Here is a 19,840-nt window from a genome sequence, read left to right on the forward strand (position 1 = left end):
GATTTTCTCCCAACACATCTGTAGATCATTGCTTCGACCTACTAAACTTACAGTACAAAGAACAAGGAAAATAATGGTTGAACCAAAAAAAAAAAATTCTTAATAAAAGGAATTTAGAATTTAAAATTCAGAACAGAACACAGAAGAAACAAGCAGAATCATTAAAAAGTGACTAAAAAAAAAAAAAGGATATGCAATAGTAGGGAGGAAATTATTTTCCAGGGAGTAGCAGTGGTGCCTCAAGTGACGGTGGCTTTCCCCACTAGCCCGGCAAAGTGCTAGACAGTGGACATAAGTAAACCAACGTGATCTTACAAAGACAGAAAGAGACCCACCGGATCCTCCTCTCTCCTAGTCCCAAACATGTATTGATATTAATTCAAAAAACCAAATCCTTACATGTTATTCAAACTAGTAAACTAGGGGATTAAAACAACATTAGTTTTTCATTTTTCCCCTACATTTAACTTAAGTCTCATGCAATCCAAAAATGAACAAAGCAGGCAGAACACTAACTTTTCTGTCTCGCATGTTGGGCTTTAGCTCAAACTCTTGTGGGGCCGTGACAAGTATTTTCAAATCATGCACCTTTCTTAATATTAAATGCAAATGGAATACATACACAGTGTTTGTCATCACCTTAACCCAGATCATTTCTCCTACTAAGTTGTAGCATACTTCTCCATTTCCTCCCACTAAAAAAAAGAGTACCCCAATTTTTTTTTAATCATAAAAGCATTCATAAAACCATGCAAGGACAAAGCACTTGTTCTCTACAACTCCAGGGAAGAAACAGTCTGTTAGTCTCCTGCTCCATATTACAGTTAACCTGCACAAGAATCTTCACCTGGATTCCTAGTAGGGAACTTGGCTTAGGGAAATCTTGTGAATAAGTCAAAATACAGACAGGCAAAATACAGCAAAAAATGTAGATTTCTATCATGGCATCTGCTCCAAATTAAGCACCTCCCGGCTTATGCTTGCTGCTAGACAGTAAAACAGAATAATGTTTCGTGTGTGTCAAAACTGTTCTCTATTACTTACCAACAGAAACCATGGTAGCAGCACCTGGTTTCCCTGGAAAAGAAGAGAAAGACACGAGCTAAAATCTGAGCTTTACATGACTGCCAACTAGCTACAACCATCCATCAAAAAAGGATCAGTGCAGCATGAAAATGTTATTAAGGATGCAAAGCAAAAAACTGAGGACAGTGAGATACGGAATAGGCAAGAGATACTGAAAACTCGGGTCTGGCCAATGGATAATCCAACACCAAAGAGCAAAGGAAGCTTTGCCAGATATTTTAAGTACGCTAATACTGACCGGATGACCACCGGGTGGCAGTCATTTTCAAAGCTGTTTTTGTATTCTGAATGTGAGGAATGGATACTTCCCCCCTTGGGGTGCTTATGCATCCTTCCAGAGCCACAGGAACTTCTCTTTCTCGCACACACATGCTCTTACTTCAAGGCTCTCCTCCACCAAAACGTAGAATTGGTCAGATGCATTATTACTTAATGACAAGAGCCCCTTTAGCATTTAGATGAGGTATCACAGAATGTGCCCTAGCACGTAACCTGAGAATATCACCAACTTAGGGCTATTTGCAGATGGATTCTTTTTCAGTGGTGGGAAAGCAGAAGCAGGAGAGGAGCAGAGCTGCCTTTTACCACCTTGTCTGTACCACAGTCAGTCTCCTCAACCTTAATCATCAGGGAGAGAAAGCCACATTCTAAAGACCCCCAGCATATGATCGTTTGACTCACCAGAAGTGGGGTTTGTGCCTTCTGTACAGTGAGTTGTGGGTGTTGTATGTGTAGTTGTACACATGGCAAAAAAGGGGAATTAAGGAGTTTTCGGCCACAGGCACTCAATGTAAGGGCAAGTGGTAAAGCAGAGGAGTGACCATTAAGTGCAAACTCCTCACAGTTCATTCCAATCCCCTTCTCTCAGAAGTGACATCCCTGCAAAAGCTTACACTTCACAGCCCAAAATTCTTCTGACTCACCAGGATCAGGTTTTGTTCCTTTTGGAGGGTGAGTTGTAGTTGCAGCTTGTGTAGCTGGACCTATGGCAAAAGGGGAGGAAATCTTGGGTAGTACAACTTTCTGCCATGGCCGCCGCTCCAGGCTACATCCACTCTATAACAACTACTGGCCATGCTGAGAAAGTGCAATTTATGCGCAGGGTCCCTGCAATCCATCCTTATCCCATTCTACCAGAAACTACATCCTAAAAAGCTTTTGCTCTTGACAGCCCAAAATGTTTCCAACTCACCAGAAGGGGGTTTTGTTCCTTTTGAAGGAAAGGGAGTTGTGGATGAAGTTTGCGTAGTCAAGCCTGTGGCACATAAAGGAAGGCAATGCCATTACCCCGTTCTGCCCTGAGCAGTGAAACTACAGAGAGTCCTGTTTCCTCCTGAGAGCCGGCAGCCCTGGAGCAACTGGATGCAGCTCTGATGGTGGAAGCTCATCTCTGCCATCTCTACACCAGCTCCCTTGAATGGCAGATGCTTCTTCCACTGACAGAGCTGCATGCACACCGGGGTTGTGGTCAGAAGGACTATGTGGCACAGACAAAAGCACAACCGTCAGCTTCCAAAGCATTGCTATTTTTGAAGGCTGAACATGGTTGCTCAGGACACGCCGATCAACAGACTTGTTATACTCACTTAAGTAGCAGGTTGGCAAAGGCGGCTCCCAGGTACTGTTTGCTCCACACCTAACCCAGCTGCTGCCATTGATACGATAGTGAGGATGACACTCAAATGCTACTGCATCATTATAGGAATAGCGAGGTCCAAAGCCACTCGTTTTTTTCCCATTCGTAATTTCTGGATTTGAACAACTGACCGCTGAAAATTAAAAACATCAGCATAAGACCACTTGGCATAGAGGAGGATAGCAATAGCAGCACATACATGCACAATAGTCACCTTTGCACGTAGGGGCAGGCCCACTCCAGACTCCATTGACTTTATCTTCTGTTGTACAGTGAATGGAAGCATTTCCAATGAGAGAGAGATCACCGTTGCACTTGTAAGTTACTGACATGCCAAAGACATAATTAGCTGCTTCCTCTGTAATGGTTCCACGGGCGATGTCAGGAGGCAGGGGGCATGGTATCGCTGAAGGAAAGGATGTTAAACAAGACTACTGATGAATATTTCATTGGAGGATGATAGGACAACTTTTTTTTAAAATAAGAACTAATGATTTGTCTATGATCCCAGAAAAATAAGAGCTAGACACAGTTCAGTTAGGACAGTTTGGAACCATACCCTTACAACTCTGGATGTTTTCTGCTTTTCCTCTTTTACCCAGCATCTACCCAACAAGCCCAAGGACGATGCCCTAGAAGTCATTAAATTCCCACCCAAAGCAAACCTCTTCCTAGCATTAGTCTTAGGGGAGCCGGGGCCCTCTGCCCTGCTTTCTGCTGGCTGTACTGTTCCACCAGCTATATGTAAGCCACAATTTTGTTGTCACAGTGGCTGGTTCCAGACCAGACACCAGCATTATGAACAGACCCCAAAACCCACAGGCTAGAGAAAACTGCAAATGCACACACAAAAGGTCTCTCATTCTGGAAGATCCTCATGTTGTGGTGGTCAGGTCAAAGAAGGAGCAGGATCACCAAATACAGGGAATGTGACACTATTCTGAGATCAGAAAGTTTAGGCCCCACACCTCCCAGCATGGCTGCATGTCATTGCCACATGACCTGTTCTTTCATTATATTGGAAACTGCTGCCAAATGAACAGCCTGATGGAAAGCTGTTCTTAAGGATGAAGTTGTGTACCAGGAGACACCCAGCACCATGAGGACCCTCAGGATGTTTTCACCCCTCTCTTCCCCAGGCAGAAAGAACCACTCCAGCTCAAAGGTCATTTGAATTGCACGCTGAGGTCAGACCAGAATGAAAACTCCACAACATCATTTATACTCCAGCACCCTCACTGCAGAGATCCACTCTAAGCCATGAAGATGAGCTTACCGTCACAGATCGGAAAACTGTTATCCCAGTCGACGCCAGAGCCCTTAATCACACACGTGACAGATTTCACCCCGATTAACCTGTAACTAAAGAAAGAAAGGAAAAAAAATCAAGTTTGCTTTATGCAAGAAAGCAGAGAAGCAGGCAAGAATCCAGAAAAAATGGGCTGTGATTTCATTCTGCCCCTAGGTGGTGCCACATCACCGAGCAAGGTGAGCGCTATGGCTTCCTGTTGGAAATCTCTGGGTTTGTCCTGTGAATCATGTAGGTGTTTCCACACCTAGCAGCAGGAAATGCACCTCAGGAAACTCTTAAAAGGAGCTGGCAGCACCCTGGTTGAGAATTACTGGGCTAGAGCCAGCAAACAGGTGAATGTAAGCTTGCAAGAAGGTTAGGCAGGTGATAATCCTCACCTCTGGTCTCAGTCAGAGCCTTGGAGCTTTTCTTGACTCTTTCCCAAGGAGAAAGTAAGGAACCACTTCCTTAAAAAAGCTGTGCGACCACTTATTACCCTCAACTGGGGCAAGAGGGCTCTCACCAGTCCCTGCTACTGGTGACCACTGGGCCAGGAAGCTAAAAGTCCTAGAGCTAGCTAGTCAGCTTGCAGCTCTGTCACGTGTACCAGGGGTTCAGAGTTGCCGAATACAAACGTGCAGCTGGTCTTAAGTCTCTGATGTGCATATTTTTATGCCCATGCAATGCTATTGATTTGTATCCTTAACTGCAAATCATCTGTTCAGTGCCAAGAAGCCACATATGTTTACCCAGGTACACCTAAAGCAGCATATGAACCAATAATGCAAGAAAGTGAACTTGGCACCAGCGAGGGAAACTCCTTATGTCTGCAAGTGAGGAACGGACGAACGCCAGCATCAACATTGACCGGGTGCCACCTTCTATAGGCACCAATCAACCACCCAGCCCAAAACCTTTTCAAAATATCAGCACCAGAACACCAAAGAATAGATGGCACCAGTCAGCGAGTGCCAGGTCATCCCACCATCATGGCTCAGCTTTTACTCATGACCCATGGTCCAGCCTTCTGGATGACCTGCCTGGTCTCCTTCAGAAAAGGCCAGGTGCCCACATATGCCTTACTCCCATTGAATGTCACCATTTGACTCTGACGAAAGTTTGCAGAGCATGTTTGTGAAGTCAAAGCAGGTTTCCTGCTCTCAATTACCAGAAGTCTGCTGTCAGTTTTCCCTCCACTACCGTTCTACCACTTACCCTTCATCGCAGGTAAAACTGATCGTGGCACCAAACTTGACATCTGATAGATCCACAACTCTGCCATTCTGCACATCTTGACGTACACACTCTCTGGCTAAGAGAAAACAAGGCCAGCATTAGCTTTGCTTCACGTTTTCTTGATGGAAGGAGAAAAAGGTACACGCCGATTTGTACCACTCCACCTAATAAGAGTCACTCCAGCTCAAAACCAATGGCTCTTCAGTCTAGCATCCTGTCTGACGGTGGGCAGTACAAGATGCTTCACAGGAAGATGAAGACCCCACACTGTGGATAACTATGCAGTAATAGGACTGTCAGAAGCAAGGGGAAAGAAGATTCTTCCTAATCCCACACAATTAGGCATTATAGTATATATCCTACAGCAGGACAATTTAGGAGTCTTTTTCAATTTACTGAGCGTTCACCCCTGCATATTGCTCATAATGAAACCCAGACCTGGAAAACACGTTAGTCTCGTGCATACATTTATTTGTGTGGATACCCAGCAACTAGAAATAAAAGAAAGCAACATGTAACAACATATAACAAATAGGAAGAGGAGAAAACTAAACTACAGCAATTCATTTATACAAAAAATTTTAAGTTCTGAAATGTAGAAAATTAATTAGGGAAGACAGAGACAGCAGAAGCCAATTCACAACTGACAAAACAATAGGCAGGAAGTTATTTTAGTGCTGGCAACAAAAGAAATCTTAGCAATGGTATCAGTTCATTACTACATAGAGGTGGAGCAATACACTGTAATCATGCAAGGATGAAAAAGCACTTCCTATGCTGCTTGCAAGGGAAGAGGATATTGAACAATATCTGGCATGAATAAATACTTTAAGATGAGCAAGCACAGGTAACTTGTACCTAGAGCTCTACTCCTGCTTTGGTTCACTGGGGGCAGGTCCTGTCAGACCAACCTGATTCCCTTCTATGATCAGGTCACAAAATCATTGGACGCAGGTGTCGCCATGGATGTAGCCTTTCTGGACTTCAGAAAGGCCTTTGACATTGTCCCCCACCTCATTCTCATTACAAAGCTAGGCGACTGTGGCATTATGCCCACACAGTCAGATGGGTCACAAATTGGGCGAGAGGCCGCACCCAGAGAGTGGTGGTGGACGGGTCACATTCAACCTGGAGGGATGTGGGTCCCCCAGGACTCAGTCTTTGGGCCCACACTGTTTAATCTCTTTATTAGCAACTTGGACAAAGGGGTAAAAAGCACTCTCTTCAAATTTGCTGATGACACCAAGATCTGGGATGAGGTGAGTACGCTAGAAGGGAGGGACAGGGTACAGCTAGACCTGGACAGGTTACAGGGGCGAGCGGATGAGAACAGGATGGGATTCAACACAGACAAGTGCAAGGTGATGACCTGGGGAGGAAGAACCACCACCATACCTACAGGCTGGGGAACTCCCTTCTCGGCAGGGCAGAGGCAGAAAAGGATCTTGGAGTCATCATCGATGCCAAGATGAACACGGGCCGGCAGTGTGGGGACGCGGTCAGGAAGGCCAACCGCACCTTGTCCTGCATCCACAGATGCATCTCGAGCAGGTCCAGGGAGGTGATACTCCCACTCCATGCTGCACTGGTCAGGCCGCAGCTGGAGTACTGTGTCCAGCTCTGGGCACCCCAATGGAAAGAAGGGGTCATCACCAGGGAGGACTATTCTGCAGTCGCTTGGGGCTGTAGGGGGGCAGTTAGGAAGGCCAAGGCAGAGATGGAATTAGGACTAGCTTCCCAGATTAAGGACAATAAGAAGTCCTTTTTTAAATACATAGCGGGCAAAAAGAAGGTCCCGGGTAATGTGGGGCCTTGCAGGACGCGTCGGGAAATCTGGTCGTCACACCAGACGACAAAGCTAACGTGTTTAACGATTTCTTTGCCTCCGCCTTCCTAAGCAGGGACCAGAACAGCCACCTCCCTGCTGGGCCCCCCTCGGGCCCCAGGGGAGGCACACCTGGGCCACGCGTTAGCGAGGATTTAGTTAGGGAGCTTCTGGAGGGGCTGGACATATTCAAGTCAGCGGGTCGGGACGATCTCCACCCTAGAGTTCTAAAGGAATTAGCCGAGGTCATTGCAAGTCCCCTGGCACGGCTTTACGAGCACTCGTGGTGCTCTGGTGAGGTACCGGAGGACTGGAAGAGGGCCAGCGTGGTTCCTATCTTCAAAAAAGGGAGGAAGGAGGACCTGGGAAACTATAGGCCGGTTAGTCTTACCTCGATCCTAGACAAGCTGTTTGAGAAAATTATTCTGGCACACATCTGTGAAGGGCCAGCGGGGGACTGCATGCTTAGGGACAACCAGCACGGGTTATCAGTGGCAGGTCCTGTCAGACCAACCTGGTGGCCTTTTACGATCAGATCAGCAGATCATTAGATGTAGGGGTAGCAGTAGACATCGTCTTCCTGGACTTCCGGAAGGCTTTCGACACTGTCTCTCACCCCATTCTCATTAAGAAACTGGGGGACTGTGGTGTTGACACCCACACAGTCAAATGGGTCGCCAGCTGGCTGGAGGGCCGCACCCAGAGGGTGGTGGTGGATGGGTCCTTCTCAACCTGGAAGGACGTGGGCAGTGGGGTCCCCCAGGGCTCGGTCCTCGGGCCCGCACTGTTCAACATCTTCATCAGTGATTTGGACGAGGGGGAAAAAAGCACCGTGTTCAAATTTGCTGATGACACTAAGATGTGGGGGGATGTGGGCACACTGGAAGGAAGCAACAGGCTACAATCAGACCTAGACAGGTTCCAAGGGTGGGCGGATGTGAATAGGATGGGATTCAACACAGACAAGTGCAAGGTGATGCACCTCGGGAGGAACAACCGGCACCATACCTACAAGTTAGGGAACTCCCCTCTTGTCAGCATGAAGGCAGAAAAGGATCTTGGAGTCATCATTGACTCCAAGATGAACATGGGCCGGCAGCGTGGGGAGGCAGTCACGAAGGCCAACTGCACCTTGTCATGCATCCACAGATGTATCTCGAGCAGGGCCAGGGAGGTGATCCTCCCCCTCTATGCGGCACTGGTCAGGCCACAGCTGGAGTACTGCGCCCAGTTCTGGGCGCCGCACTTCAGGAGGGATGTGGACAGCATGGAGAGGGTCCAGAGGAGGCCACTCGCATGGCCAGGGGGCAGCAGGACAGGCCCTACGAGGAGAGGCGACGGGACCTGAACCTGTTCAGCCTCCACAAGAGAAGGCTGAGGGGGGACCTGGTGGCCTGTTACAAACTAGTCACGGGGGATGAGCAGGCATCGGGGGAGTCCCTATTCCCCCGTGCACTGCCAGGAGTGACCAGGAATAACGGTCACAAGCTGGCAGAGGGTAGGTTTAGACTAGCTATCAGGAGGCGCTGCTTCACGGTCAGGGCGGCTAGGGTCTGGAACCAACTTCCAAGAGAAGTGGTGCTGGCTCCTACCGTGGGGGTTTTTAAGAGGAGGTTAGATGAACACCTTGCTGGGGTTGTTTGACCCCAGTACTCTTTCCTGCTATGGCAGGGGGTCGGACTCGATGATCTGCTCAGGTCCCTTCCGACCCTAGAAACTATGAAACTATGAAACTATGAAACCTCCTGGAGTGACAAGAAATAACAGCTGTAAGTTGTCTAGCCTGAACCTACTCTCAGATATCAGACTAGATATCAGGAGGCGCGACTTCACTGTCAAGGCGGCTAAGATCTGGAACCAACTTCCAAGAGAAGCGGTGCTGGCTCCTACCCTGGGCGGCTTTAAGAGGAGGCTTGACAATCACCTAGCTGGGGTCATATGAGCCCAGTACTCTCTCCTGCCCAGGGCAGGGGGGTGAACTTGAAGATCTACTTAGGTCCCTTCCAACCCTACATCTATGAATCTCGAGAGGTCCCTTCCAGCCCCTAACATCTATGAATCTGAGCATTTGTACTCCCACTGCTGGCACCGATGGTAGAAAACACATACAGTTGTGGGGTTCCCTTTTAGAGAGTACACTGAAGGGCCAGAGAAGGTGCAGAGAAAGTTTTCTCCACCTACCTAATGAAGCCTTCCAGAGAAAGGCTTGCAAAACTCAATCTATTTAGCTAATTGCAAAGAAGACTGAGAGGCAATTTGATTACAACATACAAGTACTGGCAAGGGCAGAAAATACCAGGCGTGAAAGAACTCTTTAACCCCGCAGGGAAATTATAACCAAGATACAAGGGCCAGAAGCTGAAGCACAAGGCACGTTGGGAATGAGGCGTGCCCTTGAATATTAGTAACCATCAGTAGGGACCCAAGTCACGGCAAGATACTGGGTTTTTTGCAGTGTGGAGAGCCAGTTTCATGGGTATTTTGCAATGGCTCCAGCCCTCACTGCTGGTCGGTGGACTGCACCTTCATGTACTCTACATCACTACCATTTTCTTTGCCCTGTCCCGCGCTGCTGATGGGCAGAGGGCACTTTCACTCAGTCTACCTCACCACTGTTTTATGTGAGGGGGGCCTTGATTTCTCAGAAATCACGGGGGTCACAGATAACGCTGGTTTTCACGATTTCTGTGAAATCCGCAAAACCCTGATTTAGGTAGGTCCCTAACCACTATAGAAAACTACCAAAGAAAGAGAATGAGGAGTGAAAGTAATTCTGTGCATCTTGGGCTCTATTAATTAAGACTGGATGCTTTCTGGAGGATGCACCTGAGCCACAGAAGGTGGAGTCAAAGGCTGGGATGAGTCAGTGAAATGTGCTGGCCTGTGATAATATACAAGAGATCAGATTAGAAAAGCTAACAGACCCTCCTGGCCTCATTTGCTGGAGCTAGAAGGTCAATTGGACCACAATCTTATTTGCTAGGTTGGACCACTCCTGGGAGCATGGTTAAACACACACACACACACACACACACAATCATTTGCAGTATTAGGTTGCACACGTCTCATCCTTTACTGGGCTAAGTTTGTTGCCACAAGATCCCCAGACAAGACGCTTCGCAGACCAGTTTAGAAAGAAAGAAAGGCAGCGAGGCAACACAAAGCCCAAGAAGCAGTGGTATAAGCCTGTCCCTTCTCTCAGTACCACCAAACAGTCTTCCACTTTCAATAACTGAAATACAGCATTGCAGCTCCTCTTGAAACCGGCCGGGAAAGGTGCACGTATCCTGGGGCGCTACTCAAGCATTTCTTTTCGAAAGACATTCCAGCTACAACTACAACACAACTCCCCATCGACATTGTTTATCCTGTTCCTGTGAGCCACGAACCAGCTCCCTAGCGCACAAACAATACAAAGCTCAACAGCATCACGTTGGGTCACGTGCAACCGAGACAGAACAGGGAGAAATACTCACCTGTGCAAAGCTCTGAGGTCTGTGACCAGGTTGAATTTTCCAGACAAACTATGGTAAGGGACTTCCCTTGAATGGCCCTGTAACCCGGCCGACACTGGTATGTCACCCGGGTGTTGACATCATAGGGCGCGCCCGGGTCCCCGGTGGTCTGGCAAGTCCTGAAGTTCGGAAGCCGTTCACACGCCCCTGGCAGAGGAGAAGCACGGCAAGTCGGAGTTAGCAAGGCTCCCGTGGGTGACACCGCCACCCGCTACTTCCTTGTGGGCGCTTGGGGGGCAAATCCCCTCATAAAAGAAAAAAAAAGGGGTGCGTGTGGGGGGGAGGGGATGATGACCAGACCACCGTGTCTTCAGTGCAAGGCCCTAGCGGCAGGGCCCCCCCCGGGGCTGGCCCAGGGGGCGAGGGGCAGCCCGCACTCACCGTGGGCGCCGCCCGGCAGCAGGAGCGGGAGGAGCAGCGCGAGGAGCAGCGGCGCGGGCGGCATGGCGGCACGGAGTGAGGCGACGCGGCGACGCGGGGCGGTGGACCCAGCGGGGGGCGGGGCGGGGCGGGGCGGCTCCCGGGCACCTGCGCTGAGGGCCGGCTCCTGCGTCAGGGGCTGACGCTGCTCGCGGCGGGGGACGCCGGCGGCCCTGCCTGCCTCACGCCGGCCCGGCGGCCGTGCCTCCGCGCGGCCCTGCCCGCGCCCACGCCGCCCGCACAGCCCCCTGCAAGAAGACGGGCAGAAAAGTAAAAAATGATCCCAGTGGCCTGCAGTGCGCACGAGCCCTCTACTAGTCCTCTCCCTTGCCGCCCTCGGGGTCTCGACAAGCGCCAGACTGGCCATTCAGTCTCCGCAGGTGAGGCCGAGCTGCCTAGATTGAACCGGTATTGGAGCCATTTTTCCCATTGTAACGGGTGCCCTTTTCCTCCACACGTGCCCAGTCCCCGTGTGAATCGGGCTGAGGCCTCGGTTCCCCCCCACACCGGGGGCCCACCCGTGAACAACCCGCTGGGTGGAAAAGTGCGGCCTGGTGCTCATTGTAAAGGGCCTGCCAACTTCGCTTTGTGACCCCTGGTTCACTTTCCGTGCCCTAGGCCTTTCAAATCAAGGCGTCTGTTTCCCCCTTGATTTCACTAGGAGCAGGGTCCTACCCTCACCTGTTGGTGCCAAGGTGGGAGCAGCCCAGCTCCCAACGAGGGCCTGGCTCCGTGGTTATCTTTCCCCGCCTCGCTCCCAGCCTCACCTCGTTTCTGCTGCGGTTTTTACCCAACCTGGGTTAGGAACAGGCTTTCCTGCAAGTTCGATGTACCAACCGTGGTGAAAAACCTATACCTATATTTACTTAATCCACTAGTCTCAGGGAGATATCTTGCCACCTCCGCGACGTGATGCGAGTCCGCCAAGGGCCACCGTCTTTCTCTTAATCACCGAGGAGGTCCTGAGCAACTCCACTAACAGCGGAGGAACTGATGGTATGGGAAGAACAGCCCCAATACGTTTGGTGAGGAGGGGGTTGAGGTTTCATAGTTTCTAGGGTCGGAAGGGACCTGAATATATCACCAAGTCCGACCCCCTGCCCTGGGCAGGAACGAGTGCTGGGGTCATAATACCCCAGCCACCTATCCATCGAACCTGCTCTTGAAGACCCCCACAGTAGGGGAGGGTTTTTAAGTTTGTTTCTGTTGTTGTTGGATACTCTGAAAAGCTGCTTTGCCTGTTTTGAAACCCTCTTACCAGCAAATTCTGCTAGGAACATTTAAAACTGAAAACAGCAGCAGTGCACAAAAAGCCTCATGACTATAAATATGCATGACCCAGCTGTACGCTTAAAAACAGAGCACGCAAGCATGTGTGCCAGCAGGTTCTGTGGTGCCTGCCTGTTAGTGACCCTGCCCGTCTGCTCATCTTCTTTATACCCCAGCTACCAGGCAATGGTTTGGCCCTCCAGGTATGCAAGATCTCCTCCCAACTCAGTTATGAATTTTACGATCTCAGAGATTTCCTGAGAAGGGCAAACAAAAGGGTGTGGTAAAGCAGTTTCAGACGGTATAAAGTACAAACAGTAAAAAGGTTTAAAGGAAACAAGCAGTACCAAGTGAGCGGCATATAGGTTGGAATGGAATAACTTCAAATTGAAGCAAAGGAAGTTTGGGTTGGATATTAGGAAAAACCTTGCTCACTAGGAGGGTAGTAAAGCACTAGAACAGGTTACACAGAGGGATGGTAGGATCGCTATCCTTGGAGGCTTAAGACCCAGGCAGACAAAGCCTTGGCTGGGATGACGTAGTCGGGGCTGGTCCTGTTTGGGCCAGATGCGACCTCCTGAGGTCCCTTCCAACCCTCATTTTCTATGAGTCTATGAACTTTCAAGTGCACCACAGCTCTGCGGATGAGGATTTAGGAGCATTTTTGGTTGAAAGTCTTAAAGGAATTGGGCTTCAAACAGGAATAGCCTGTAGCCCACCAGGAAACGGCTGCAGCTGGGCACCTGTGGGTGAAGGCTTGTGCCCAGTAGGCTGAGCAGATTTTGGGCATGGCCCGTGACACAGGGTGCTAGAAGCCAAGTGGCTGCTACGACCATGTTTTCCAAATGAGCAGTCAGTCTTTAATCACTGCTCCCACGCACTGCATCATTTCCATTCCCTCTTATCTAGTCATAGCCAGGCTTTTTCCGTTAAGGGTCAGAGTTGCATTGTTAGTGCCTGGATTAAGATGAAGCTACCTTTCCAACCATCCTGCAGCAACTGCTGTTTCACTAAGTTTCTTCTGCCCTCCTTACAGATGAGAGCTCTCTAGGGCATGCACATCAAATAGTTAAAACTTTTATCCCCTTGCCCCAACTTCTGGACTGCCAGCCCCAGAGCCTTTCTTGGCTTGGGAGAGCCTAGAGGGAGTAAAGTCTTTAAGCAAGCCTTCCTCCCATCCTCCCTGGTGTGCAGGTGCATTGAATTTCTCAGGCAACCTAGTCAAGAAAAGCTTTACTAGTCTGCATTGTGGATTATACATAGTGCTTCATTCATAAAAGCATAGGGTAGGAAGGGACCTCAGAAGGTCATCTAGTCCAACCCCCTGCTGAAAGCTGCTGAGGTTCTTGGTTGGAGGGAAAGAGAAAGGAAGCACTGCATACAGAAAGATGTCTTGCTCAGCCTTGCAGGGATAGGAATGGCACTTGTAATTATTCAGCTGGTCCCAACATTTGCTCTCCAGGGAGCTTTGCACTGCTCCCTTATGAAGCAGGAGTGCTGTTAAGTAACCCTGAGTCAGGACCCTGCAAGCAGGAAGAGGTTGCCCATGACTGGAAGACTACAGCCCTGCATCAGAGCTTTTACACCCTCCACTATTGTCCCACAGTGACGCACAGATATTAGTAAGGCTTGAACAGGAATTATGAACTTACAATTAGGAGGTAGCTGCTCCAGCTAGGAATAGTATAGAGGTCTCAGTTACTAAATGTAGATGTCTTAGTCACTAGTGACGCACAGATATTAGTAAGGCATGAACAGGAATTATGAACTTACAATTAGGAGGTAGCTGCTCCAGCTAGGAATAGTATAGAGGTCTCAGTTACTAAATGTAGATGTCTTAGTCACTGTTCCACAAGATATTTTTAAGCTTTAATACAAAAAAACCCTGGCTTGAGTAACCATTTGGGATTTTTTTGATTGTTCGTTAAAGGGAGGGGAAGGGACGGAAGTACAGCCCTAGCCCACTTGCCTCAATTTCCCCCATTACCCAAGTACTGTGTTCCTTTAACCAGGCAACAGATAAGTACCTTGCTGCAAGCCTATGCAAAGCTTGGGGTTAAATAAACATACAGACCAACCCATGAGGAAATATCTTGCAGTGTTTTAGCTCTAGCCTGTTTAGCACTTAGACAATAGCAGGACATGAATGGACTGAGGCCAAGTATTCAGGAAAAAGAAAAATGACAGCGGGAATAAAAGTCAGATCTGCCCAAGAAAGGAGCTTCTATACTTGCAACACAGATGAGGGAGTAGAATGATTGCTCAGTGACAAGGGAAGATATTAGGGAAGGAGGATGGAGGCGAAAAGGCACCTTCATACAGATAGGAGACCAGGCAAAACACACAGCAGGTATGCTAATCGCACACCTCCAGCCATGAAGGTGGCTCCTAGTACCAGGAAGAAGTGCCAGCTCCTTAAATCTGACTATGTGCAAGTAATTAATGCAAACATACTTATTCTCCTCTGCTGAGCTGTAAAAGAGGCCAAGCAGCATGCTGATAAGTAGCTTAACAGGGATGGAAGCCCAGGCTGGACTCCTAGGAGGATGCCTCCAGACTAGACTACTGTCCTACAAATGACCCAGGTCATCTCCTGCATTTGCTGTCTAGTCTTGTATGCGGAGCTGAAGTCCTGTCCAGATCTCCACACACTTGGTGGAGTAGGGGTAGGGGTAACTCAACCAACATGAGGGTGGTCTGTAAGCAATGCTTTCTACACCTGACTTCCAGGTGCTACAAGTGAACCACTACATGGCATCATGCCATGCTATCCTCTTTACCCATGTTATCCTCTTTAGCAACACCACCATAAGAGGCCAAAGTTAATTCATGAGCACCCAGTTGTGCTGCTCTTCAGTAAGGATTGTGCAACCTTTGCATTGTCCCTCTCCAGTTGGAGGCATATCCATGGGACCCTACCTATCAAAAATCAGGCCCATCCAGGGTCCGAGCCACCACTCCATCCAATTTCTGGATCCTACTGGATCTTACTTAAACTGTTCGAGCCAGGAGGATTCAGAGAGACTAGGAGACTGCCAGGTCAGAAACAGAGAGCCTCCTAGCAAGTTCAGGTACCTTCAAGGTTAAAGCACCTGAGAGAGACACCTCTGGGTCAGTACTTTGGACTTTGATGTCCAAATCCTGTTTTAGGCCTGCAAGTCCTTTTCTAGGTAGGGATTGGGATTCTAAGCAGCATCTGAACATTCATGCATCTGCCAAAACAAGAGATAAAGCAGGGGACTAGTCAGAGAAGGAAACAAATAGTGTAAGCACAGGTGCTCTGGCTAAATGGACAAAGACAGAACCCACCTCTTCTGTTGCCTGTCCTTGTATTAAGCTTTCCTTGCACTGCCTATTTCCACCTGATCTGTGAAAGCCTAGTTGGAAGAGTCAGGTTCACCATTTCCCTGCAGTTGCTGAGAAGGGATTACAACTTCAGCTAGAATGGAACAAAAACAGCCTGGCTTTTCCAACTGGATGACAGGGAATATGGATGCTTTCCTCACCCTCCATGCACACGGATAGAGCTGGTGCTCGCTCTCTCTTTACAGGGCTGAAAACAGAACAAGCTGCCTTGGTGCAAGCAAGAGGCTTATACATTTACAGTAGGGGCTTGAAGAGACTGGGCACAGAGCCATCCTATTCCCTCCCAGGGTTAAAAAAAAATCGGAACAGAAACAGCACTTTTGCCCACTTTAGTAAGCATCATAAATCTATTTGTATTTTAGATGTAGAGCCTACCACATTGCACAAGTATTTTCCTGCAGGCATGATCCTAGAAGCCCCTGTAGTTTCACTTGCCTTGTGCGCATGCATGTGTGGGGGGGAGAGGATGTTAAATCTTTTCCAGAAGGGGGTTAGATTTTAACAGTGCTTCCACACAGTGTCCCAGCTGTTTTAGTGCACATAAAGACAGGATTCTTTAGGAACACCATCTCGTAGAAAAAGAAATGCTAGAACCCCAGTTTCATTTGAGGAAGTTTCATTCAAATAATTAAACACTTTGTACAACTTGTGTAGTACAGATCTACATATAAATTATACTGTAAACAGTGCAAAAGAGTCCCACATTTGCTTATAAACATCCTCAACAGGAAGATCAAATATTGCATTATTAAACATCTTTTCAAACAGGGAGGTGCAATATTCGCTTACGAATCACCTTTCTTGCAGAGAGAAGCATTTAAAAAAAATAGTGCATCAACAACTCATTTTCTGCTGCTGAAATATGAGAGATTTAGTTTAGGCACCAAGTCACTGAAGATCTTAAAATACAACCATTTTGCTGCTTGCTAATCAAGAACAGCTTATCATTCCTATAGAAACAAATGCAGGTTGTTCTTCTTTGCAGGAGAAGCACATTAAGATAGTCTTGGTAATACAGATTCTGGACATCTTTCAAAGCCATAAACAGTACCATTTGCACATTTCACTGTGTTGTACTTGAGGACAAACACTAAACTGAGTAAGAACAGATGTGTCAAAGCTTAGTGGTATAGGAAGCAGAGGAATGCCAATTATCCTGGGAGACCCTGAAGCAAAAACCTCAAGAGTCCAGCTGAAGTGCAAAGTGCACCCAAAAAAGAACCTGCAAGATTTCAAGCCAAGTCTCTTTGGCATCAAGCCATTAGAAAAAAGGGATAATATTGCACTTTGGAGGTCAAAACCTCCACATAAGTCCAACAACTTGCCATACAAATGGCTTAAGTGCCCTTTAAGAAAAAAATCCAGCATTATGTGGAGATAAAGCCTAAAGTTCCCTTGTGTTCCCAACATTTGGTCTTGATCCTTTGTACCACCATGTACATGCTCAGTTGACAAGTGAGAGGCACAACGGGCAGAACTCGGACCTCATTTTTGCCATATTAAAATTTACCAAAGGAGAAAAACTGCAGTGAGAGCAATGTCAACTCCATGTCAGCGAGTTCAACACCACCTCAGAAATTCAGTGCAAGTCAGATGAATTCAGGCTTTTCAGGCTCTTCCACTTTTCTTCCATGCCAGATCTCTACCTGATTTCACAAGTTCAGCACCAGCAGTGCCAGAAGGAGAGGTATGCTGCCTGAAAGAGCCAAAATGAAGGAAGTTAAAACAGTCAGGCTCAGAAGGTCAAGCCCCAGCACAGACACAGGATTGTTATTCCTAAACTATGCCAGAGGTGTTTATTCTGATGCTTCTGGGAAACTTCTGGCGAATGCAAATAAAAAATGACGGCACACACATCCTTTTGAGACTTCACTACAAGCAAATGTTTTCCACTTTAACAGAAGACACTAGTCTTTAAGAGACTTCTTTCAACTAGCTACCTTAATATAGTAAGAAAATTAGTGTGGTAGCTTGTAAAGGGAAGACAAGCCAATTGCAATGGAAAGATTCAGAGTCAGGTGCTGCAGACTGAAATGACCGTGACAAGTCAGTCATAGGAGCATAAAAAAAAAAAAAAATACAGAGCTGGACTCCTGCTCCAACACAGGAAGGATAACTGAAGCGCACACTTCATTTGGATGGGCAAGGGGCCAGCTACGCAGATTAGACCATACCAATTTAAAAGCAGCATCACACTCTACCTCAGCCCTCCCTGCAAACTAGTCACATTACAGAGTGCATCCATGACAGACCTTGAACACTGCAAGGTAAATGTCAGTCCCTTCACAGTACTTCGCATAGGATTACCAAACTAAGAAGCCTTGACAGCAAGCTTCACCGGGGGGGGACTACAACAGACCAGCACTTAAGTTCTCCAAGGGCACAAATCTGCCTGGTATCCCTGAAAGGATTAGAGGCAGACTTCCACCCTTCCTGGTTTAGGATCTGCACCACTGCTTGCCCTACTGATCAAGGATCACATTTGCTTGAGTTTCATCTTTTATTCAATGTGTGCAGGCTTGGGTCGTAAATAAATTCCTAGTACAACTGGATACTATTATTTTTCTTTTTTCAAACTGAAGTTGGGTTTTTTTTCATTTGTTTTTAAGCTACTCACCAGTAGCAACTGCGGTAGCAGTGTTGGGCTCCCCTAAGGAGACAAGTTAAGAGGCAAGCTAAATTCTGAATTAACTTAATGTTAAGTTTTATGAAGATATCATTAAAAAGTTTAAACAAAGATCTGTTAGAGTTGCACGTGAAGGGCAAAGCACTCATTGATGGTTTTGCCAATTCTATCTTATCTAGAAAAAAGATTAAATGGATATTAGTGTCACACGTGTTATCTCTGTTCAGGCCAAGGGAAAGAAATAAGCTTAAAAGAAATTTTGCATATATTTATCCTACTCTCCAGTGTTTCACCACATGTTCAACCTCTCCCTCATGCATCTATAGACTGGTCACTAGATTCGTTTATACACCTCATTAATTGCTCGTGTCATAATTACAGAGTAGCAAAAAAGGAGAAAGCCTAACTTGACAAAAAGTAATTCCAGATTTTTTTAAATTGATTTAAAATAGGCAGCCGTATCTTCTTAAAAAAGGGATCATTAAAACAATTTAAAAAAAAAAAAGCACAGAAAACCTACATGCTAGAAAAATCTAGACCTAGACTAAGAAAAAAAAAAGTTTTGTTCTTATAGGATATTTTGGAGGTGTTCATTAATGAATTATTCCAGTTTACAATAAAGTGTGCCTTTTCTTGACATCCGCGTAGACACAGGTTCAGGTTGCCAAAAGGCAGATGAGCTCAGAGGAATCTACTTGCTGTTGTTACAGTAACAGAAGCCATCTCAGTCATGAAAATAAAAAGGTTCACAATTGGTACTATATTGTACTAGCTTAAAGTACAAAGTTAGTTTTAAATGCACAAAAAATACTTACCAATAGCAGTCGTTGTAGCAGTGTTGGGCTCCCCTAGGGAGACAAATTAAGAGGTAAGCTAAAATCTGAAGTTGTAAGTGCTAACTAGCCGTCAGTAAATTCAAGGTAAACGACACTTAATATTCAGGGTGTAATCTGCAAGGACTAGATTTAAACCAAAACAGAAGTGGGAGAGGCTGAAAGCCATGACCCGAAATGCTGACAGACCAACAACAATGAAAAGAGAAGAGGGCAGCTTCTCCAGGAATTGTATATGCACCAACATAGGCGTGGCAGATTTTTACTAGATGGAGGATCAGAGCATGATCCCGGTGTCCCAATAATATCACAGAAATCAAAAGGAGGGCAATACTTGATACTTTGTGCCAACACACGATTTATGAAAAGTATAAACTGTCCAATGCCAGTTACCAAAAAAAAAAAAAAAAGTGGATGGTTAAGGACGAACCAGCTTTCTACACAGAAAGTTATTCTTCATCATCATCATCTATGGTGGGGGAGGGTTGTGCAATTCCTCCACGTCATTCAGAAGCCACACATACCGTACAAATTCAAAAAACTGTTCTCAACTTTCACTCTTTTACCCAGCCTCTACCCAACATTCACAACTGCAGGCAAGTGCTCTAGGGAACAGAGACTCGGAAGCTATTCAAGAGCATGCTCCTTCCCCAACGGTCTAAAGGCCAATACCTCTTGCTTTGTATATTTGGTGGCAGTATTGTCCCACCAGCCAAAACAACTAAAACCAGAGTTGA

General features: G+C 47.1%; 1 protein-coding gene across 1 annotated transcript in view; it reads right to left on the reverse strand.

Annotated features, from left to right (window-relative positions):
- Positions 1-19,840, reverse strand: part of LOC149853683 (complement receptor type 1-like) — a 64,120-nt gene that overhangs the window by 21,853 nt on the left and 22,427 nt on the right. Inside the window, exons 22-32 of the mRNA XM_090026325.1 lie at positions 19,086-19,118; positions 17,312-17,340; positions 10,971-11,376; positions 10,551-10,736; positions 5,229-5,325; positions 3,999-4,084; positions 2,937-3,128; positions 2,673-2,855; positions 2,279-2,341; positions 2,010-2,069; positions 1,045-1,077 (exon numbers count right to left, since the gene is read on the reverse strand). Of these exons, the coding sequence (XP_089882451.1) occupies positions 1,045-1,077; positions 2,010-2,069; positions 2,279-2,341; positions 2,673-2,855; positions 2,937-3,128; positions 3,999-4,084; positions 5,229-5,325; positions 10,551-10,736; positions 10,971-11,376; positions 17,312-17,340; positions 19,086-19,118 (1,368 nt within the window). The remainder of the gene's footprint in view (positions 1-1,044; positions 1,078-2,009; positions 2,070-2,278; positions 2,342-2,672; positions 2,856-2,936; positions 3,129-3,998; positions 4,085-5,228; positions 5,326-10,550; positions 10,737-10,970; positions 11,377-17,311; positions 17,341-19,085; positions 19,119-19,840) is intronic.

The sequence above is a fragment of the Crocodylus siamensis genome, chromosome 13 (genome assembly GCF_052110815.1).
Source record: "Crocodylus siamensis isolate JL-2025a chromosome 13, ASM5211081v1, whole genome shotgun sequence".
Classification (NCBI taxonomy): Eukaryota; Metazoa; Chordata; order Crocodylia; family Crocodylidae; genus Crocodylus; species Crocodylus siamensis.